Below are 24,482 nucleotides of genomic sequence, written 5' to 3'. Positions count from 1 at the left end.
GGCACAGATCTTCGCGAGCGTCCCTCCCACTTTAAACTTGTGATTGGTCCACCTGGTTGCCACTCACGCTGTTACGGCTTCCTATTGGTCAACACTCTTGCTCGTGGACCCTCCTCCTCCTGTATAAAGTTGGCAGGACGATGAAGCTTTTAAAACAAACTGCACACTTGACGAAAGTGACCGAAGAGTTGTGAGATAACGTTTGGAAATGCGCTTTTACTGTCGCGTGTGAGCGTTTGTGGGCCTGGGGCGAGACTTTCCAACTATGAAGCTGGAGGACAAACCGAAATATGGTAATTATTTAAAGCCCTTACAACGGTACAGCACTCCCAGCACGTTATTACACTCAAAAACACCGGTTAGCTGGTTTGTTCGACTCTTAATTTATACTATGCTGCTTAGACAAGTTTTCCGACTGTTTTAGCTTATTTTCTACCTAATTTAATTCTGCTATATTTCACTTTTTATTCTTACGTCCTGTCTGTCTACCTTCACTCCGGACCGTTGGAACCGCATGTGATGCACAGGGGGACCCAAACAGTAGCTGAATGTCGCCAGTTAGCTTTCCTCCTCTTTCCTCACCATTGTATGTAAAGGTTGTAAACACAACACGTATTTCTAGACTCAGTGGGTCCAAAGTGTGTGTTTAGTGTTTGCAGCCTATGACCCACCACAGGCTGCCCTGTGCTTATCCATTTGCTGCCACATTCCTCAGGCTGGTATGGTAGACAGCAGCAGCAGCAGCAGCTTTAACACAAGCCCTGTCTGTCTATCTATAGTACTTGACTTACTCAAAAATACCACATGCATATGAGGACAGTCTCTATCAAGAAGTCTTAACTTTATTAGTGAACCCACTCTGTTAGTTATAGCTTTGTAGGTACTTTGTGGGTGTATTTATGACCCCAGCCACCTAATAAGCTATTGGGTTTTTTATTAGGGCTGAACGGTTTTTGAAAATAATCTAATTGCGATTTTTTTTTTCCCCTCAATATTGCGATTGCGATTTAATATGCGATTATTTTTTCAAGGGCCTCTGCATGTATTTTTCAATGAACACAAGCAAAAAATCAAGGCCGTGCCCCTCATTGGCCAGTTTAGGTGACCACGTGACTTAAAGTACCGTCAGTTTTATTTTAGCTCGTATTTATTTTTAGCTACCCCGCTCCGCTAACCCTTTTATTTTAGCCCTACACCAAGAAATACCCTAAAATGTTTATTTTTTTCATTTATGTATTTTTAAAGGTGGAATTTGCCATGTTAAATATGTTAAATTGAAAAAACATATATGACAAAAGCGGGATTCGAACCCACGGCAGCGGATGGAGGAATTCTTGAGTCAGGCGGTTAGATCACTCAGCCTATGTAGAAAAGATCCGTAAAACGTACATTTCCGTATCGATAGTCCCAGGGTCTATTGATACGTTTCCGTATCAATAGACACTTAGATAAATCAAACTGTTTCATGATAAACATTTTCAGATTTATTTGAACTTTAAATAAATATATAATGTAAATTTTAAAGCACAGATTACAACAATAAAGCAAACAAATCTGTAGCTTTACCTCTTCAACATATCTAACCAACTTCACGTTTCATTAAAAATGTAAACACATGGACTGCACTTCTTAAACACTCTCTGAACTTAACAGGACGGGACAAGAAAAAAAAAAATATAGCAGCCTTTGCGAAAATCACATTTTATGATATTGTGATAATATAATATAATATAATGCAAAGTTTTGATTATAGGTGTACAGTCATTGCCATGAATCTGACGATACGATACGGTTCATGATTTGCATGTCACAATTTGATATATCCCGATACTAAACAATACGGTACACATTGCGATATATCACGATATCAATAATTACAAATTTCACCTTTACAATTACAAATGAAAAAAAAAAATCTGGGCATTACAAGATTAAAGTCGTAATATTTTGAGAATATTTCAAGATTAAAGTCATAATATTTCAATATTAAAGTCGTAACATTTCGAGATTAAAGGCTTAATATTTTGAGAATAAAGTCGTCATAAAATTGAAATATAAACAGGATCTTGTCTGTGTTGCGGTCACTCGTGCGTTATGGAGAATTTGGAGCATTTAGTGAGATTATACTTCTCTTTAGGTTTCATAAATGGCCCTTCATCACCACAATGTTTTCAGTTAACGTTTTTTTTTCAGGCAAAAAAACCAGACTGATTTGGAGCAAATAGCTTCTTTTGTGGAGGAAGAACCGGCTGGAAGTGGTCGATTTCAGGGCTATAGGTGTCAGTTGCGTTTTCTTCAACAGGAAATTCTGAGCACTATACCATTACAAGTTTTTTAAGGTACAGCTTTATTCTCAAAAAATTATGACTCTATTTTCAAAATATTACGACTTTAATCTAATAAAATTACGACTTTATTCTCAAAATATTAGGACATTATTCTCGTAGTGCTCAGATTTCTTTTTTATTTTAATGTGGCCATAATATGCCTAAATGGTATGTTACAAAATTTATTTATTTATTTATTTTTTTAAACTTGCAAGAACAATTAAATGGCCATTAACTGTAATTCAAGTACCAATATCAAAAATAGGGATGTCCCGATACAACTTTTTCACTTCCGATACGATGCCGATATTGCAGCCTTGCGTATTGGCTGATATCGATCCGATACAATATCGGCACGAATCATACTTACTTTTATGACTTATTTTGTAGTATGGAATGTTAGAAAAGGCTTGATCAAGTGATGTTTCTCAAACAGAGATCAATAGTCAACAATTCAATTAACTTTAGTTATTTTTTACTGTTAGTATCTGGTGAAAACAACAGAAACTTATCGGAGCGCTTATATCGGAGATTTTAGATGCAGTCCGATAAAATCCGATATTCGTTTTTCTGGCTGATATCGGACCGATATCCGATATCAATATCGAATCAGACACCCTAATCAAAAACAAGTGGTATGATTATCAAACTGTCAAATTCAATTTTTCCATCACTAAAACAATTTTCTCTTCCACTGTAGATGGTTATGTGAATAAAGAGGACAGTACCTGGATCGATCTGCATTGATATACCGGTATGTAAATTCGACTAATTAAATATTACAACTGACACAATTTTCATTTACTCTTACCTTTAGATTAGCTTTTTGTTGTATTTCTTACACTTTTGATCATTTCTTTCTAAACTTTTTATGAGTTTGACTGTAGGCAGACAGAAAAATATTTTAATGTATAAGTTAGTCAACATACACGTTAAAAAAAAGAGAGATTCTAAAGGTATCACAATAAAATAATTATTTTATGATACTTATAATATATAGTACCATAGTGTACAGTAGTAAATCATTTTATAATTTAGTTAAGGTGGAAGTTAAACATGACAGTGGGATTATAAATTCATAAATTTTCTTGGAGAGAAAATAGAACCTAAAAAAAAGCTCAAACTGATTCTAACACAATGAAGTGATAATACAATGTGCATGTTAATGAAGTATCCTTGTTATGTGAGGTGGGGACGAGACCTCAGTGTTCAGAAATGAGAAAAATTCAGTTTTGGTACCTGTTTAGCAATGTTCATGTACATTTATCATAGTGTCTAGAGTTCCGGACCCCAGACAAACCGGACTATAGTTCCGGCACTTTCTGTGCGAATGTGCATTAACATCACTGCTGGACCTTTTCTACAAAAGCGGCATAATGTGCCTATGTTACCACCGTATCAGGATGGCCGAGTGGTCTAAGGCGCCCAGACTCAAGGATTCTTCCTTCCGCTTACGTAGGTTTGAATCCAGCTTCTGTCATATATTTTATTTCATTTTAACATATTAAACACCGCAAATTCCACCTTTAAAAATACATACAAGAAACATTTTAGGATATTTCCTGTGTTAGGGTTAGGTGCTAGGGGTTAGGGTTAGGGCTAAAATAAACCTGACGGAACTATAGCTAGAAGGGGACGGGTCCGGCTGTGACGGAAACGGCATTCGGCTTACTGCGCATGCACACAGGAACTGCCGCAACTATAGTTCGGTATGTCTGGGGTCCGGGTCCAGAACTATAGCAACAGCCTACATTTATTCAAAACACATGCAGAGTTTTGAAGCTGTTCATGGTGAACTAATTAAAGGCTGAGCTATAACTAGAAACCTCAATGACAGGTTCCTGTGCAGCACTGCAGCCAACCCCCTGTGCAGATTAGATATCATTTTGAGCCATTTTTAGGGATGTTGGTTGAAGCTTGTCCTGGAACTTTTAAAGCCTTTGCCCAATGTTTTCACTTTGTTTTAACTACACACATGGATGATTTTTGCCCATGCAGCTTTATTTGTCTTCTGCAGGATTGTTGCACAGTGCAGTTTCTACTGCTTCCTCACCACAGCAAAACAAATCTTTTCGTCACCTGTTTCCACTTAAATGTGCTTGATTACTACATTATCACATGACTTGTGGTTAAGTTGTGCTTTGAGTTTGTACCTACTTGCTTGCGGTCTAGACTAAAACAGCTCAGCAGGCAGTAGGACAAAAAACATCATGTTTAGGACTTGTCTTATATGTATATGTTGGTCAGAGACAAACTAGAATTATACATTTTAACCCAATTTACTTTTCTCTTTATGTAAAGTCGTAGGAGTTATTTTTTTCATCTCAACCACGAAGTAAAACCATGAACAGAAGAATAATTCTAGTTCAATCCTTGGGTGTCCAAAACGATACAGATACTGCAGCCTTGCGTATTGAATCAAACACATTATTATTGATTATTTAGTTGAAAAGTGATAATACGTATGACTGAGAGGCTGATTTTTGGCCATGTTGTTGTTGATTTAATGTGTTTGTTGCCGATTTTAAATGTTTTTGCTGCTGATTTTAATGTTCCTATTGATTTTTCAGCTGTTGAATGTTTTCTGTTGCACTTTTTGATCATGTAAAGCACATTGAGTTGCCTTGTGTATGAAATGCGTTATACAAATAAATTGGCCTTGCCTTACTCAAACAGAGAACAATAGTCAGCAACAGTAGGTGGGGGAAAAACGACTGACCTATTTATTATTAACTGATGGGTTACATACATTTTAACCTTAAACATTATAATATTCTACAATTGAATAAAATAAACAATAAATTAAACCCTGAAAAATAACCTCAATAAATCTAATAAAAACACAATATATTTTATCTGTGATTTTAGATCATTACCCATATAAAGTGTTGTTTACTGCATGTCTTGCCACCCTTTCAAGTTTGCGATCTTAGGTTAACTCTGGTGAGAGGACGAATAGATGCATCTCAGTGATTTCTTTCAAACTCCTATGTATTACACAAGTTTCTTCTATTGACCGAAAAACAAAATTTTATCGATTTCTCATCAGGGAATTTGAAAAGACATACATTTGACCGTATGTTCTCCCATGTTGTAATTGTTGGGTGTGTGTTTCCTTTGTAACACTAAAAATAGATCTTAACCTAGAGACTCCACTCCCTCTTTCTGTAATGACAGACATATGCGGGATGAAAGCCGAGCATGAGCTACACTTTGAGTTTGTTTTATTATTACAGAAAACAGTACTACGCTTAGCTTTTGGACCACCAGTGAATTGAGATAAAGCTCAGCGTGTTTATTTTTCCTTTGTTGTTAAAGCCTATATCAATATATTTAAAGCCTTATATTGTGCGCTATTATCCCATGTCGGTATTTATTTTCGTTCTTACTGTCTGCTCTTCTATTGTGTTGCTGCAACATACGAATTTTCCCTCTGGGAATCAATAAAGGTTCATTCTATTCTATTAGGGTAAAAGCCAACAAAATAAAAGGAAGGATAGGGCAGTGCTGGAATGTCAGATTTGATCAAATATGCAGAGAAATGTTGCGCATGAAGAAACAATAGAAGGATGTTGAGTTACCAAACTAATGCACTCACTTTCCTTTTTAATCTCTGCTCTAACCACAAGATGTAATTTTGGAAATCTTGTTGCATAGCATGAATATATTGGGCGACTTACAGACGTGTTGCAACAACTGCTCTGTGGTTATGTTGTTATGGCACAGTGTAGAATACATTCACTACAGACATTTCGACAGGATACAGGAGTTGCTCGCTGCAAAACAAAAGAAACAAAAAAAAATGCAGAGGACGTACATCTCTTTCACTGCATTCCCCCACAACTTGGATCGTGCTGTTTTAAAATAGAGGTTTGGGAATGCCTTACGGTCAGCTGAACATTCTTTTTTTTTTTTTCATAGTCTTTAAAAGAAGCTAAGCTTTATTGTCGTTTTAGGAAATTACCCATTACCCTTGTCCTGGAAGTGAAGGAAGAGTGGAAACTTTTACTTGTTTTTGGTTTCTCTGAGAATCCAGAGCTGTGACATTCAGTGTGTCAGTGGACTCTTTGTTAAAACATTGAATTGGTGGAGAAAAAATGCCCTTTTAAACCAAGATGAGAGAACCCCCAAAAATGTGCAAAAAGAAAGAGAGCAAACAGGAAAAGAAATGACTTAGAATCATGAAAGATGTTGCTTTGTGTTTAGAGGGAAGTGCTTCTCAAACTTCTTGAAACGATTGAAAATTTGTCTCCAAACAGTCACACATCAGCTAGGCTACCACTCTAAGCTAAATATTCTCCCAAACTTTAACAATTCCTTCAAGTCAAATACAGTCTTCTACATTGCTTTGGTTGTGTTATTATTACTTGTTTAGTTTATTCATTTTCTTTGTGTCAACTGTATCCTGTGTAAAGCAACAGTAAAGTTGTGATTTTTAGCCACATATTTGCAGAGTTGACACGTAACGAAGCATAAATACTTCATTACTGTACTTAAGTAGTTTTATCTGGTATCTGTACTTCATTTTGTTGGCTTTTACCCTTACTTTTTTAAACAAATATCAGTACTTTCTACTCCTTATATTTTAAAATGTAGCTTGTTACGTGTACTGATCTTCAAAGATGATGCCACAATGTAGAAAGATGCAAAATGTTGGTAATTTGAGCTTTTTTCTGTTAGGCAGGTCCCTTAGTTTTATGGATAACATTTTCAAGTTTTTAAAAATGTTAAACTCAAAGCTGCTCTTGGTTTAATTGAGCATTTGCACTTAATTTTTTTTCTTGACACATTTTATTTACAAATTCTATTCATTATGAGTGCTAAATTCTCCAGGTGTGCAAAAGTAACAAATTTAACTTGTTTCCATTAGGCTTTACACGATCAAGGATTTTTGGGCTGATCACCGATCAGTGAGTTTAGAAAACCTATCACCGATCCGATCATATGAGTTGAAGTTGTTTTTTTTGGGTACCGACCAAATTCCTTCGGTACTACCTGACACAGATTCACGGAAAATCAAACGGTACCATTTTTCGTGACCTAAATGCAGCCTTGTGACTGTGAGGGTGTGAGTTGAAAAATGTCCATGCAGGACTTGAACATAACATTTGTTGTCAGTGTGTGTGTGTGCATGGCCCTTTAACTGCGAATAAATGTGCTGGTTCACATCGTACTGAGATTATACAGTATATGCGCATGCACGCACAAATTTTTGCTAAAAAAATAATAATTAATTTTTGTTTATTTTTGTTTTCAAAGTGAACATACACATGTTTTATTTGTTTATTGGATTAGGTTAGGGTTAGGGTTATAATCTCAGTACAGAGGTAAACTCAGACCATCACACCGGAGCTGATCGATTATAAGCTAAATGCTATTTTTGTGTACTTGGCAAAATAAAAGTTGCAGCTGTTGAATTGAACCAGAGTCCCATGTCATACTCAATGACTGCTGTGAAGCAAGGGAGTTAACCCCGAAGCTGAGGATAGCTTCAACTACAGTAGAGTTGGAGATGAAGCTGTGGAGGCAGACCACACTGGAACTACTTGAAGCCTCCATTAGCATTAGCATTAGCATTAGTGTAGCAAACACATATTTCCTGACTGTGGCATCGCATACCCAAAGCCGTGTCACATAAAGCAAACAACTCTTCAGTGCAAATGAGATGATAAAACAATGCAGTGGGAACATTTACAGAAAGTTTCAAGATGACAATGACATCATTGATCGGATCGGCGAATTAAGACATTACAGCCAATCACATTAATTGCATAAAATGCTAAATATCGGCCGATCCGATATAGCCAATCAGATTGGTGTAAAGCCTAGTTTCCATGTACCAGTATTCTACAAGTTCTTAAGAAAATAAAAGATATGGAATTTGTTGGTTTAAAAACCCTGCCTTATTATTGAAGGGACATTTGTTTTAATTTTTATTTAAGTACATTTAGTAGCATGTACTTTTTTACTTTAATTCAAGTAAGGGAGCAACTTAAATACTTTTACTTTTACCAGAGTCATTTTTTTTCCCAAGTATATATACTTTTACTTGAGTACTGAAGAATTGTACTTTTGCCACCTCTGCACATTTGTTTGTCTTTTTATGTAAAGTATGGTAGTTATAAATTCTCACCTGTTCTTACCAGTATCCCTACTTGAGGCATTCTTTCTAGTTTCATCAAACACACGTGTCTCTGTTGACATCTACCCAACTTAAACTTAAATTTTCGTCACACAGTCTCCACCCTCTGGTTCACGCCTCCATGTGTTAGCTTTCTTTGCAGGAGTAGTGTGGATACAGAGTAGGTGTACTCACACACACACACACACAGGAAGAGAGAGAAAGAGGCCATTAGGGGGTGGGGGGAGGAGGCAGAGAGGGAGATGCACAGGTGGAGCACAGATTAGGGAGAAAAAGGCCTAGTTGTTTCAGGGTAAACAAGAGAGGAGAAGCGTGAGAGTTGGGTGGAGACATTGTGGGGCTGCTCCTGGGGACAGGTTGAACTGGTTTTCTCCCTTCAAGATCCCAGTGTTTCCCTCGCTCTCAATCATTTATACCAGCCAAAAGCAGAAGGAGTGGTGAAGATGAAATACGGAGCTGTGGTGTGTGGAGTGTGTGTGGAGTAAAAAGCCTCTGTTTTTTTTTTTCTAGCATTTGGCCCAGAAAGTACTTCCAGCATGGCTAAGAAGGAGCGACAAAACTCTGAAGATCATGGTAACGTTCTCTCTTTGCTTCAGCATTACATTGATTATTTTTGTGTTGTTGTTTTTTAACTCTAAATTAATGTCTTCAACTAAAATACTCCATTAAAACTTAATCTGTAGAGGGTTTTTAAACCTGCTTCAAAGCCTGGTTTGACTATTTGATATGTGTGCTCAGTTTGGACTAAAACTAGAGTGACTATGTCAAAACTATGGGCTTATAAACTAGATAGGTGTGTGTGTTTGGAAGCTACACTGCTACTATCTTTGCTCATTTGACCAGTGTTGGTGTGCAGGCAGGGACTTTATCAGAACCTGACAAATGTAACTTAGCACTGTTGATAATCAGCACGATCATGTTGTCACTTTAACCAAATCGTTACTGAATTCTCACTCAGTTGTGAGTCATACCAGTTACCAAACCAGACTCATACCATACAGGCTGTCTCTGACATGGAGCTGCCATTTCTCTAATTAAGCCTTTAAAAATGTGCAACTACATATATCACAAAGTGGCTATACTTTAGTGAGATACTTTAGTTTGTTATACTAATGTTTCAAGTGGTTTTTCTAGAAAGCTGTAACATTTACCATGATCAGTGTGAGATGCCACACTGACCTCAGATGGCCTGTAGCAAACTTAATAGGGTTCATAGGCTTTCCCAATCAGCTGTGCAGTTAAACACAATTTGTTTTCACTATTTAGCATTTAATATGCTATGAGACAGACAAAACTAATGGCAGCTTTAGTCATTTTCGGCCCTTTATTTACAGTTTTTTTTTTTTTGTTCTTTCATATAGTTAAACAATTTAATATTAGAATTTGTTCTGAACAAACAAACTTTGTGTTGTTAATTTAGCTTCACAATAATCAGTTATGCAATGTTTTGTTCAATTCAAACTATTGTTTTATCATTAAAAGCTGCTTAAAGATTAAATTAATGTGATTTATTTGAAGGTCCGACAGATCGTCTGTTGAGACTTTTCACCTTTTACCAAATGACTTCTTCAATTATCTCTGTGGAACTCAGGGATTTGGTATGAATCTCCACCAAGCTGACCTCACTGTTTCAGCACAGCAAATGTGCTACTTTGAATAATTTTAGGCTTCTCTGTTGGTCGTTCATAAGTTATGGTGGCTCCTTTTATTTATTTATTTTTTTGTCTCCACAAGTTTTTTTTCTGTTTCTTAGTCACAAGGGAGGAATTTGTCAGGTTGCTAGGAGTGTCTGAGCCTTTGAGAAATGTCCTCAGAGAGAGGAGGTAGGACGATAGATACGGATGTGCTGCTTCTTTGGATGGAAATCAACTTCTGCCATCAAGTAGTTGTAGCATTCAAAAAAGAAAACAAAATTATAGTCAATCATCTGAATAGCAAATAAAAAATGTCGGCTCTCTGAATGTTTAACAAATATGGAGCATTTTTTATTCATTATAATGAAACTCAAAGAATGCTTTTATTTTGTGCAGGTGAGCCAAGGCAGTATGACCCCAACTTCAAAGGTCCGATCCATGATAGGTGAGACACACATCTGTTCACTTGTTTTGTTCTGTTTCCTGTTCACATTAAAGATAAATGTGGGAAGAAAAAAAACAAACTTATTAACCCTGTTTTTTATTTTGAAGGGGCTGCACGGACATTGTGTGCTGCATCCTTTTTGTCATCGCCTTGCTCGGTTATTTTGCTGTGGGAGTCCTATGTAAGAAAATGATTCTGAGGTAGTGATGTTTATATAATCCACATTGAACCAACTCTCACTTTCTTTCTTTCTTTTTGTTTCCAGCTTGGTCTCAGGGTGACCCCCGAAAGGTGATCTATCCCACTGACAGTCGAGGGCAGTTTTGTGGGCATAAAGGCACTCCACTTGAGTAAGTTGATGTCCAAATCCAGATGTGCTGTACAATCTATCTCCCACATAGTAGCTGGAATTTAACTATTTTGATTTTGTTGTTAAATAAAACCCTGAATTATCAGTTAGTATAAGTAATAATAAGTTAGATTAAATTCCTTTTTTTGTGTTTATCTAATCTTGAGATGATTCTGTTGATCTGTGAGGGCAAAATGTAGGATAAAAAAAGGTGTTATTCTCTTTGATGCTTTAGATGTGAAGTAACTACAGGTACATGTTACCACTTAAAAACATTGATTAGCATTAGCCAATAACAAGATTGTTTTTTTTATTTTCTAATGTATAGCTGCCTTTGGAAAGCACATTGTAACGTGTGTTTTGACAAGTGATATATAATTAGTTTATTGTATATGTATATTATTATAATTTGATTGAAAACAAAAAGTATTTTTGACTGATGCCTCGTAGACCAAAGAAAAGCTGTGAGCTTTGTACGTTGATTGCAGAGAAATGCATGTTGCTCCATTGTCACCTTTTATTTTTCATTTTTTAATCTCACTGTATGTTTATTTTTTTCTTTCCAAGGGGAAAACCTATGCTGTTCTACTTCAACATCATGAAGTGTGCCAGCCCCCTGGTGCTGTTGGAGTTTCAGTGTCCGACTACACAGGTTTTTAAAATCCACCTATCTACTTTATTCTCTAAACCTGTGTTTATGTATCAAACCTGCAATCGAGATGTATGCACTGCTTGTGAATCCCTCTTAAACGTGTATTCATCATCTTGAGATGCGTGTGGGGGTTTTGTTTGACATGATGAATTTCCATCCTCAGATATGTGTGGAGAAGTGTCCGGACAGGTTTATGACATTAATCACCGCTCATGCCAAAACGACGGACTTTGAATACTACAAAACATTTTGCCAGAAGGGTGTTACCCAGTCCATGGTGAGTTATCTTTTCAATTCAGTTTCTGGATTTAGAATATATATAGCTTTTACACTGCTAACTGGTACATTTTATTTCAGCATGTCACAGAAATACTGCGGGATGGTCTCTGTCCTGCCATGCTGATGCCCAGTAAACCCTGTAAGTCAACGTATCAATCCATTGACAACACGTTGATTTACATGTAGCATGTTCACCTGAAAACTAAGTCTTATATTTTGTTTTCCTCCAGTCGCAGAAAGGTGCTTCCCAGCGTTGGGTTTGTCAGGAGGAGTGATAACAGTAGGAAACAACTCTCAGTTTGACGAGGGAGATGGAAAGATCCGAGAGGCCAAAGATCTTTTGGATGGAGTGAAGTGAGTACATGAGTGGAGTCATCAAGCTCTTTGCTGCCAGCTGAGGCCATACCTGTCCCAACTTGCCTCATTCAATTTTTGGCAAAGCAGTGTTTGACGAGGAATTCCTTCGGTTCTGAGCTGATTATTGTATTCCTACAGGAATGCCACTGTAGTTATCAAGGCCCGTCATGTGGTGATGAAGGTGTTTGAGGATTACACACAGTCATGGTACTGGATTCTCCTGTAAGTGCTTAAGCGTTGGTTTCACTCAGATCCCGTCAGCTAAGCCAGCAGCTATCACTCACCGTGTTTTCTCTCTGCAGAGGGTTGTTCATTGCAATGGTGCTCAGCTTGGTCTTCATCGTCCTCCTGCGCTTCCTGGCTGTGGTCATGGTCTGGGTCATGATCATCTTGGTTATAGCGGTGATAGGATATGGTAAGAGATGAAACACACATGACCTTATCACTGTCTTTTCTTACTCTACAGAAAACATTTCAATTGAAAGGAAGACAATCATCCCACAGCTGTCTCACAATATATACAATCTGCACCATTGTTAAATCAGTTGGCCAAATATTTTTTTCAACATCTAGCAACAGATTGGGCAAAATTAGGTTTGCAAACTTTTGGCGTGTTTCCACTGGTGGTATCGGCTCTACTGTTACTGTGAAGCTGGACTTATATTTAATTTAAAATGGTAATAAAATTTTTTTAATTTCATTTGACTAAAGCTGTAGGAACCATGTGTAAATAAATTTAATCTGTTACACTTTATGAACACCTGGAGGATTTAGCACTTATTTACTGTAGATAAATTTTGTAAAAAAAAATAAGAAAAAAAAATGCAAAAGCTAAATTATATCCAGAACAACTTTGAGTTTAACATTTTTAAAGATTTTAAAAATGTTAAACCATAAAACTAGTTGACCTCTGTGTACTTCTCAAAATGAGTGTGTAGTGCGTTCACATTAGATTGTATGGAAAGAATGAGTACGTGAGAAATACACGGATTTATACTATATCGGGACATTTTCTAAGTATGCACAGTGGGCACACTAGTCATACTCAACCGCCCCATGATGCATTGCAAGCGGAATGTAAAATCGTTCTGGGACTGGCTTCAAGCTAAAAATCAAATGCCCCCTTTTCAAAACAAAAGCATCTCTTGTCTTTCATTAGACCAAATGCTACAATGGAGTCAGTGAACCAGTACTGGAAAGTTTCCTTCTGCTAATAACGAGAAAACTCTGAGGCTTTGAAATGCTGCTTTAAATTGAAAGCACATGGAAAAAATTCCCTGGAATAAAACATCTGAGTTGCAGGAAATGCATTTCAGATGTTTTAACTGGTTGGCTTGAACAATATAATGCAACGGCATTAGTTCTGGCGTTTTGTTACGTTAACCTGAATATTGGATATATAAGCTAATTGTAGCTGCAGCAACAAAGCTAATTAAATGGTTTTATTGATGATGTAATTTCATATTGCTGCACAGGCATCTTCCACTGTTACATGGAGTACGATAGTTTAGCAACGGTCCCAGGTGCCGATGTGACCCTGGAAGAACTGGGCTTCCAGACGGACTTCACAGTCTACCTGGAAGTCAGACAGACTTGGCTGGCCTTCAGTATGTGTACACCACAGAATTAAAGTCCATTGCATGGATTTGTCACACACACAATTTATATCTTCCTCTGCTGTATTTTTTAGTGATTATCCTGGCCGTTGTCGAAGTCATCATCATCTTTCTACTCATCTTCCTCAGGAAGAGGATCCTCATAGCCATCGCACTCATCAAAGAGGCTAGCAGGTTGGACATGAAACACTCAACACATTTGGATAATATATATATATATATTTTTTTTTTTTACAAATAACTCAGGTTTAAAATTGAAGACAGCAGACGTGTTTACCTGAGTATTTTTCCACCTCTTTCAGGGCCATTGGACATATAATGTGTTCTTTGCTCTACCCTTTGTTCACCTTTGTCCTCCTGGCCGTGGTCATCTGTTATTTTGTCGTCGTTGCAGTGTATCCTTTGTTTTCATTGTTAATTTGGAACCATGTAACGTAATTCAGGTTTTTATTTGATAATTCAAGCACACGTTGTAGCCCTTGTTGGTCTAAATTGCTTGCTTGAAATAGGACCTTTTTTAAAAGTTTGTTTCATTGATTTGGTTGTGTTGATTACATTAACAGCTTTTTGATGTGTAGGATGTTCATATGCACACTAATGCTAAACCTTTCAACAAGGGCTTTAAAAACTCAGATTCAGGTGCTAAATATTTTCTTTTCTTTTATAAGTGAGTAGGCATTATGGATTTATTATTTTTTTCAAAATGTGATGTTTTTGTTTTGTAACGTCATGATGACCGTAGTCCTTGACAGATCTCAACAGTTTTCTGTCGACCTCTAATGTTGCAGTCTACAAAGTCTTCAATGACACAGAGTGCGAACACTCAAGGAAAACATGTGAACCCGCTGTAAGTCTTCCTACATGCTTTCTTCTTTTTATTTTGTTTTGTGTTTTTTCCTCCACTCCTCCAAACTAACTCCTATCTCTGCTCAGAACTACAGCAAGAGCGTCATGAAGGCAGAGTGCTCCGACTCCGAGTGCCTTTTTGCCTTCTACGGTGGAGAGGATTGGTACCACAAGTACCTGATCGCCCTACAGTTCTACAATGTCTTCCTCTTCTTTTGGTGTGCCAACTTTGTCATAGCTCTAGGACAGATGACCCTCGCTGGGGCTTTTGCCTCATACTACTGGGCCTTTGTCAAACCAAGAGACGTCCCAACATTCCCGATTTTCGCCTCCTTAGGGAGAGCTCTCAGGTGCGTTCTGATGTGTGGATTTTACTTCCGTTTTGATTAATATTATGCCAACTATCCAGTTTTTATTATTTTATTTTTTTTCCCATTTTGGCAGGTATCACGCTGGGACTCTGGCTTTTGGCTCTCTCATCCTCTCCATCATTCAGATCATCAGGGTTTTACTGGAGTATCTGGATCATAAACTCAAAGGTGTGTTCCTTTCAGAATGTTTTGCTCTAAAGCACTGATCAGTAAACACTGTCCATCAGTGATGCTGATGGACAGTGAAATTGTATTCTATAATTACATTTAAAAACCATATTTGTACACTTGTGCTCAACTTTTTCTTGAATCTACCTTGTATCAACGAAATACAATCCAGTAGATAAATAAGTTATTGTCCGTGAGGTTTAAGAATTAATTTCTGTCTTTGTAACATAGATTTAAAAAATCTGAAATCAGTGGTGACTCAAGTCATTTACCTTTTTTATGCATTGTAACAATCTGTCCTTCAAAAATCTCATTAAAACCTCCTTCAAATCTTTCAATCATTGAAAAAATTAGAAACATCTCTTCCTAGGAATTAAAACTGACAAAACACTCAAAAGGCTTACAGAACATTAAATAATAATTCATCTGATATCAATATCATCTAATCTGAAGGTGTGTCATGTAGTTTTGTAGAAGGTGTGAGATTAGCTTCTCTTTATAATTCTTTCTGATCCTACACACCTGATTGTAAAGGACTGTGGCATACAGATCTTACTTGCTACAATCTGTAGGTCATAGCGCCCCCCTGCGGTCAAAGCTGTGGCACTTTATTTTTTACTATTCTTTATTTAACTTTTTTAACAGTAAACAGACATACAGAGTGCAATAAGTTAAGGACCACAATAAAGACAGTTTTACAAGGGGCACATCTGAATGCAAACACCCCCCCCCCACCCCACCCAACTAAGCCAAGGGAAGGAGAAAACAAAAATGAAATAAAAAAAACAAGGCTTTTTCATGTAAATTACTCCCTCTAATAGTGTTACCCCACTAGGTTTCTGAGTGCTTTGCCATTATAAACATAACTTTGGGACTGGGTGTTTTTATGTGGGCTCTGTGTTACTATTCCTACAATGAAATGTGCAATATGAATAAATACAATTTTGATCTGTTTTACAGGGGTCGAGAATAAGTTTGCGAAATTCTTTATGACCTGTCTGAAGTGCTGCTTCTGGTGTCTGGAGAAGTGTGTGAAATTCCTGAACAGAAACGCCTACATCATGGTGAGCAGTTCATCTGTTCGTCCTGCTAGCATCATCGTAGCTTCTGCCCCTTAAAATATTGTTGTCGGCATGTTGCTGACTCATGTGTGGTGTGTGTTTGTACATCTAGACAGCAATTTACGGCAAGAACTTCTGTACCGCAGCCAAAGATGCCTTCTTCCTCCTTCTGAGGAACGTGGTCAGGTAAAAGTTTTTTTTTTTTTTATACTAAACTGTGCATTCAGTATTGGTTTTATACTCATGACTGATTTTAATTTCCTAGGGTGGCTGTCTTGGATAAGGTGACAGATTTCCTCTTGTTTTTGGGGAAATTGCTCATCGTTGGACTTTTAGGTAGGTGTGATTATTATTGTGTTTTCTGTTTGGTTTATTTTCAAAGCTCAGTTCTTGTTGTTTACTGCATGAAATAAAGTTTTATGGGGTAGTCCTGGATTGGCTGTCATTGCATTGTACGTGTCCTGTTCACAGGAGTGTTGGCCTTCTTCTTCTTCTCTGGGAGAGTAGAAGCCTTTGTGAAAGCAGCCCCAACCCTCAACTATTACTGGGTACCCGTTGTGGTAAGTTTGAGAAATCACGGTACTCTATTATTCAATGATTGTCAAGTAACAAGCACTCCTGTCACGAAAAGTTTAAGGTTTTTTATAGTCAGCCAGAGCTGTAATGAATACTGAAATATCCCACTGAAGTAGAACTACTGTTACTTGATTGAAAATGTAAAAGTAAGTCATACATAAAATACTCAAGTACAAGTAAAATTTAGCTCAATTAAATAGTACTCAAGGTAAAAGTTACTACCAGTTACTTTCACCTCCAACAATAATTTTCACGGTTCCCTTGCATACAGTAAACATCTCATGTACATATAAACTTAAGAAAGGAAGAGAACTTAATTTATTTTCCACAATGGCATCTGTATGAAATAAAAGGTTTGTCAAAATGTACAATTCTTTTTTTAAATGAATTCAATTCAAAATAATAAAAAATATCAGGCTCTTAGTATAGCTAAATTTATGAACACAGTGCCATGTGGGTAACAAAATAATGGGTAGAAACTAGATACCCCAACCAGAATCAAAAAAGTGGCTGGGCGTTCATAAGAAATGGCACCACTAAGAACTAGGAGTGTAACGATACACAAAAATCACGATTCGATACATACCTTGGTTTTGAGGTCACGGTTCAGTTCATTTTCGGTACAGTATGGAACAAAATGCAAAACATAAATTTGCATGTTTATTTGAAACTTTAGTAAACAAACAATGTGTTTAACATTATACAGAATATGAAAATAAGGTTAAAAAAAATCAATACTATTGTAAAGTGCTGCCTGGTAATAATATTCTCAAGCAAAAAATACATTACATATGATAGAAATAAGCTCACAGCTCGTTAATAGCTTTAAACAAACAAGGTTTAGACCTTCATATTATTGGCCAGAAAAATGTACTTGTCCACATTGTCTGCAGTAAGTGCAGATCTGCTGGCAGTTACAAATGCAAAACATACATTTGCTTGTTCATTCAAAACTTTAGTAAACCAACAAGAACATATGGATTAGGTTTAATGAAACAGAAAAAATAAATAAATAAAATGACAAAAAAAAAAAAAAAAAAAAAATGACTGGTTGGGTGTAGAAATGTAACTAATTATTTTACTACTTGAGTACAAGTAAAATTACAGATTTAGGAATATACTCAAAGTACACGTACCTATTAAAACAACTCAATTACAGTACTTGTTAAACAAAGACTAGACTAACTGTACTAGTTTTATTTTACAAAGTTATTTATCTAATGTGTTTTACACCCAGTAAAACCATCTCAGGTGGTTTAATGTCTGTTTGCCAAAAGGGCAACACACTGAACCCTGATTTGCTTTCAACATTAGCGTAGCGCCTTGCGTGGCAGCTCTGTGTTTAGTGATAAATAAAATGTAAAATAAATCAAGACTATTTACCATAAATGACATCAACATAAAAGCTTGAAACAATCTCACCACAAAATAATCTGTTGGAGCATAAAACTTGACAAACACTAGGCCTGGGCAATATATCAAAAATTACTATATCGCCTATAATGATATATTTTCATTTTATAGCTTATTTTATATTTAAATATTCGGTTTAGAAGTTGCTGTTTTCGCCACTTCTCAGAACAACAGGAAAAGTACAGTTTGATTGAGTAGTGAGTGTGTCTTAAACCATACCTTCTTTTTAACTAGCCACACTACAGAACTCACTCACACATGCTGTCCCTTAGAGGTAGAAAAAGCCAAACTGGCACATATTTTGCAGCGGTTTGTTAATAAATGTGCCTGTGTCAGCAAATTTAACCAAGAATTGTGTTTCTGGTAAGACTTTATTGAGTTGAAAATATCGAGATTTATATCGTATATATCGCCATTTTGAGAGAAAATATGCATTTTGGTCTATATCGCACAGCCCTAACAAACCATGCCTTTTAATTTTGTGTTATTTTTTGTTTAGTTTTTTAATTTATTGACACTATTGTCAGTGTGGTTCCAACATGACAAATGTGTTTTTCTGATTTTGGTGTTTTTTGCTGTTTTTTTTCAGACTTTGGTGATTGGTGCGTACCTCATCGCCCACGGCTTCTTCAGCGTGTACTCCATGTGTGTGGACACTCTGTTCCTCTGCTTCTGTGAGTAACACCTCATCATTCCATTACAGCTTGTTTCCTATGATTTGCCTTAGGGCTGGGCAAAAATAATTGATTTTATCGAATTTGTAGATTAAAACTATTTTAATTTTTCAAATTCGTGTTAAAAAAAAAAATATATTTACGTTTTCTTTCCCACCACAGTTTTTTTGGACCTTTTTGCGTTCCGTCCTTGTGGGTTACCGTAGTGCGATGTGAGCCAGCCCCCTCTTTGTTTACATTTGTTTACCCTTTGAGTAGGCTATATGTGTGTTTTATTCACACTATGCTGAGATGCTAAGGGAAGAGTTTATTATTTTTTTAATTGTAATGTTATTTGTTATAAAATATGTAGTTATCTGATTTCTTTTTTTTTATTACTTTATTTATACATTTTTAATAAGTGTGAACACTTACCACCATTCCCAATCACCCACCCACCCTCCCATGTCACTAATACACAACAGCACAGATAAAAATAAAAGGCAAAACAGTGAATATATATTAAAAACCACTCAGAAAAAAAAACCACACAAATAATGAAATGAAAATAAATAAATGTAACCCCTTTAATCGTGTAGACAATAACTTTTAAAGCAGTCAAAAAAAAAAATTCAGTACAGTTTTCTCTGCTGTATTATAATTTTTGCATCTTTGTACATCAATACACTTTAAATAGAAGTCAATAGATGTGAATTTGTTCTGAGCAGAAGAAAAAGTGTTTTTGGAGTTTAGTTACTCTTTAAGTCTTGAACCTGCCGTGCGTATTTAACTCGTGCAGCACTGTGCAGTATAAAAGAGTTTAAGACCTTTTAAACTTTGGTTTGTTCTACGCATCAAACTGTTAAAATGCTCTGTTCTGGTCAATGTGTCTTATCTAAGCACATGCACGACTATCACCTACATCTTTAGAGTTTCTTGCTTGATTAAAAACACATTTCGGTGACTTCTTTTAAAAGACACTTCAACTGTACTCGAAAAGAAATCCTTTAAATTCAGTTTGGTGAAACATTTTTTTAAGTTTTCTGTGTCCTACCCCTTATATGCAGATGTTAGCGCTACTGTTTTTGTGTTTTCATATACAAAATAAATAATTTCAATGCTTGTTCGGTCTTTTTTCCTTCTCAGTGGAGGATCTGGAGAGGAATGACGGCAGTGAAGAGAGACCCTACCTGATGCCCGAGAGCCTCTGTAAAATCCTGGATAAGAAAAAGAAGACCCCTGAGGCTCAGTAGAGAACTTTATCTCCAGTCAGCATTTTGAAAAAAATAAAAGACTAAAAAGATCAACTTTGATTTTTGAGGAAAAGGTGTAACATGAAGGTACTCAAAAAACCATTGAGGTTTTAAATTGTATTTTATTATTAATGTGTGTGTTTTTTTTTTTCTATGACTATATTTGACGTTTATATTTAAAGTTATTGTTGCCAAAGCCATTTAAGTGACTTTAGGAAAGATTACAACCTTTCCTAAAGTCAAAGATTTTATATTGACACTCCATCTGTGATGTATGGAGGGAAATGTAGGTTGAATACTTACATTGTCATTGTTGTAAATATTCAGTTGCTTATGTCATCTTGTTTTGTTTTTTTTAAAAGCCAATAAAACATAGTTTTCTATTAAGTACTTTGAGTGCTTCACATAATTTTTCACTAACACCCTTACGTATGAAAATAGTTTCAATCAATCTAAAACTTTTGATTGACTACATGCAACTAAAATCCAATGTTTTAATAATGCACACTGACACAGAAACAGTAGTATTATGTGTAAGGGGGGGAAAACGAGGATGAAAAGCAGCTTTTTGGAAAGGAACCCATTTCTAAGCAGGATACATACTTGATGCAGGTGCACTGATGCATTTTGCTTGTGAACCACAAGAGGCTGCAAAACACAATCATCTGAAGCCTGCACTGATTCAACTAAGAGAAACCGATACATTAGCAACTTGGTTTGTGTACAAAACGTCTCTATTGTTAATTGACTTTAATTGTAAAATCAGACAAAATGTTGTTTTTCTGAAGAAAGCAACTTTAAAAAAAAGAATCATTTCCGAGCGGTAGGAAAATTAGAAATAACTTTGGTACTTTTTGTGTTTTTGATCTATTTGTCAAGCCTGTTTTTCATTGATTCTTAGAAGTTAAACGGAAGCATTGCAACACCAAATGAGATTCCTACTTTGTCTTTTTTCCCCCTTTTACTCAACCCTGACTAATCAAAGAAATTTACATTAACAATACAACGTATGTGCGTTATATGTTAAGTTGAGGTGTCGTTTATTCAGACAAGGTTGTTCAGGAAATGTTTATCTCTCGACATGTTTCGACTGTCAACTGCCAGTCTTTGTCAGAGGAGTTCTGCTATATTGTGTTACATTAGGGGTGTCAAACTCATTTTAGTTCAGGGGCCAAATATGGACAGATTATTGGTGGGAAAGTGAGCAATTTACAATAATGCGCCCTGCTTTGTACTTCCACCTTTAAATGATATGTAAAGCACATAAAGCATTGATAACATCCAAGCAATAAGTGACAGATATCAGTCCCTGCAGGATCTTCAACTAAATTTACTTGATTTTGTGATACGGGCCTTGTGTTTGATGCATGTGTATTACATGGAAGTCAAGGGCGATCTGCAAAATGCAAACTACTAAAATCAACCTTATATACAGGCTACGGTCATGACAACCTCTAATTAAAATTGAATATTTTAACTTGAGCAGATCTCTATCTGACTCAATGACGTATAAGAATTTTTACAGCATTATTTTTCATAAAATGGGCATCAAGTGTGCTTGAATATGGAAATAAAACATATAAATACAAACACTTAGGAAATCATGCCAAATGGAACAGATTTATAATAATTTTAAAGACGTTTTCAATGTTGTGTCCCATGGGGCGTCGATTGTAAAGTTGCGTTGCGTATGCTAAAATACACCGCAACATTTAACAAACCACAATTAAAAAAACGTGATTTTTTTTTTTTTTTTTATGTTACTTTTGACCGGATTTACTGCAATATTTTGATTATTTTCTCTCATAAAAAATATAATGTAAATGTTGAATGTAAATGTATTGAGCTAATATGCAAATTCACCGGAATGAGCTTTTATGTTGTAATTCTGGTGAATTTGCATATTAGCTAAACATTTAGTTTCACTCAAGACATTTAGATATAAATGTCAAATCTAAATGTTATATTTAATATTTAACATTCAGATTTAGATTTAACACTTGACATTATGTTTTTATGAGAAAAGAATATCACAAATATTGCTGTAAATCCGGTCAAAAGCAAAAAAATAAAATAAAAATCACACGTTTTTTAAATGTGGTTAAATGTTGCAAAAAAGTTGCTGTTTATTTTAGCATGCACAACTTTATAATTGGCGCCCCTTAGTGGCCGGACAGTCGAATTGTGCAACAGAAGAAGACAATGGTCACATGTCTCGAGTGCCAAAAAATAACTTTAAATGAACAACAAATAAATTCAACATATATTGTACAGTCTGTATTTGTATATTATCTACTTTATATATAAAAAATATTTTTTCAAATGAATGTGGGAAAATTATAATGAAAACTTTTGGCAACTGGGGCGGCAATGCTTTCCATTAACACAACGTAAAGTTCCTACATTTGTCACTAGTCTTTATTGAGAAAAAAAGTTGCTAAGAGCTCCACAGTTGTGCACGTTCACCAGGATACCGGTAAGGGACCATAGGTTTTCTAGCAGGGATTGGAGGTGGGGGAGCATGGTTGTTTCTATACAAGTCTCAGTATTCTACATACTGCAGCTTTAACCATACAGATGTTGGTAACCAGAAACTACCTAGATGCAAATAAGTTATTTATTTATTCAGAAAGTTAGTTTCCAGTCACGTCATGGGTTCAGTGAAAGACCCCAGTAGAAAAGTCAGGGCCTTAACGTTCTCTTTTTTTCTCTTCAGAACACAATAATGTGTAAATATCCACCTGTAGGTGGTGCTTTCCGTCACATTCCTACCAGAGCCTGCAGTCTATATAACTTGATGACAGTTATTGTATCAGAGTGAAAAGGATTTACTGGACCACACCCAATGACGTCAGAGAGAAGTGTAACTGTTCTGACTGGGATAATAAAAGTGAATCCGAGAAGGGTTGGGATTTAACACAAAAGGGCAGAAATGACAGTCGAGTGTGTGTTGAGGTGTTTTGTGTGGTTTTTTTAGTTGTTGCTGCTCAGCGAGCAAATAAAGCTCTTTAAATAAAGAGTTTTACTAAGAGCATATGTCTAGTCTAGTCTGTCGTGTTTTGACATACTTGTGCTTGTTCACCCTAAACATGGGTTGAAGGCCTATGAGCTCCCAGGACCTGTTTGGTGACATCACAGCTACAGTTTACATGCCAATCCTCAAAGCAGGTGCATTCTATCATTGTTAAAGTTACAGTTAAAGTAAAAAATAAAAGAAATACAAATACATAATATATCCATCTATTTGATTCACCAGTTTTATAGTGTACTGTACTGATTATAATAAAGGTTCTCAAATTGTGGTTGAGGATCCAAATGTGGTTTGTGTATCAGTTTTCAGTGGGTCATGTGCTACTGTCAAGGCCCTAAAGAGATAAAATATGAACTTGTGCATTTATTTTGAAGGGAATACATATTTATGCAGCAGGGTGCTGACTTTGCACAACTAGAAATATGTGCTAAATGTGTCGACATCACTTTAGAATATACATCACTGCTTTATTTTTGATAATCATAATAAAATTACAATTTTTATATATTATCCCCAATTTCAAATGCACTTTTTAAGTTTCTTTTTTTTTTATTTTGCAGTAAAACGATTTGCTGCTATAAGACAATGCAATTCATTAAAAAAAAAAAAAAAAAATCTGTTATGATTCAGGTTTAAACTGCTCCATTGCTTTATGACTTTTTTTCCCTTTGATAAATAAATGTGTGTTAACAGAACAGTTTTATTAACTGAATGCTAATGGTGAAAATAAGTATTTAAACATGTAGAATAAAATTCAAAATTCAGTATCAGTAATATTTTTTTTATTGCCAATGTGCTATACTTAAAGTTCTTTAAATAAACACGACGACAACAACAACAACAACAACAACAACAACAACAACAACAACAACAACAACAACAACAACAACAACAACAAATAATAAGGAAAACAAGAATCAGGATTTTGCCAGTGTATGTTTGTACATACAGGGGATTGTCTCATACTTAAAACAAATATCAAAAAATAATAATAATGTTTAATGATGACAGGGCAGAAATTGCAGTAATTATCTACCTTTTTACTTTTTTCAACAACAATCTTGTTCTTGACTTTTATGGAGCTGGAGGTAGATTTGGATCTTTATTATTCAATATATATATAAAAACTACTTTTCAACAACAACAACAAAAAAAAAAAATCGCTTCAATAAGAAAAAAAAACCTCACATTTTCAATCAAAAAAAAAAAAAAAAATTTCCTTTGATTTAAAATATTTATTTTTAATTGAAGTAAACTTTTTTTTTGATTGAAAACATATTTTTTTTATTTAATTTTTGTTTTGTTTTGA

The 24,482-nt window shown here is 35.7% G+C and overlaps 1 protein-coding gene across 1 annotated transcript; it reads left to right on the top strand.

Moving 5' to 3' along the window:
• Positions 1 to 120: 120 nt before the first annotated feature.
• LOC114468711 (choline transporter-like protein 2) lies at positions 121 to 20,192 on the top strand. Its single transcript, XM_028455752.1, has 23 exons — positions 121 to 293; positions 8,980 to 9,042; positions 10,500 to 10,548; positions 10,656 to 10,729; positions 10,814 to 10,898; positions 11,465 to 11,549; positions 11,713 to 11,826; positions 11,907 to 11,967; positions 12,059 to 12,182; positions 12,324 to 12,407; positions 12,488 to 12,600; positions 13,661 to 13,792; positions 13,876 to 13,975; positions 14,104 to 14,196; positions 14,564 to 14,648; positions 14,735 to 14,997; positions 15,092 to 15,186; positions 16,147 to 16,250; positions 16,360 to 16,433; positions 16,513 to 16,583; positions 16,719 to 16,807; positions 18,826 to 18,910; positions 20,036 to 20,192. Exons 1-23 carry the CDS (start codon positions 266 to 268, stop codon positions 20,140 to 20,142), a joined length of 2,178 nt encoding a protein of 725 aa, XP_028311553.1. The 5' UTR covers positions 121 to 265; the 3' UTR covers positions 20,143 to 20,192.
• The last annotated feature ends 4,290 nt before the right edge of the window (positions 20,193 to 24,482 follow it).

This window comes from Gouania willdenowi, chromosome 8 (genome assembly GCF_900634775.1).
Source record: "Gouania willdenowi chromosome 8, fGouWil2.1, whole genome shotgun sequence".
Taxonomy (NCBI): Eukaryota; Metazoa; Chordata; class Actinopteri; order Blenniiformes; family Gobiesocidae; genus Gouania; species Gouania willdenowi.
The sequence above is the reverse complement of the archived record's forward strand: the minus strand, read 5'-3'. Positions and strand labels throughout refer to the sequence as shown.

Coding starts and splice junctions, on each gene's coding strand:
- LOC114468711 (XM_028455752.1), top strand. CDS start 266: ATGAAGCTGGAGGACAAACCGAAATATG. Junction 13,793..13,875: donor ACAGACTTGGCTGGCCTTCA/GTATGTGTACAC, acceptor TGTATTTTTTAG/TGATTATCCTGGCCGTTGTC. Junction 14,998..15,091: donor TCCTTAGGGAGAGCTCTCAG/GTGCGTTCTGAT, acceptor CCATTTTGGCAG/GTATCACGCTGGGACTCTGG.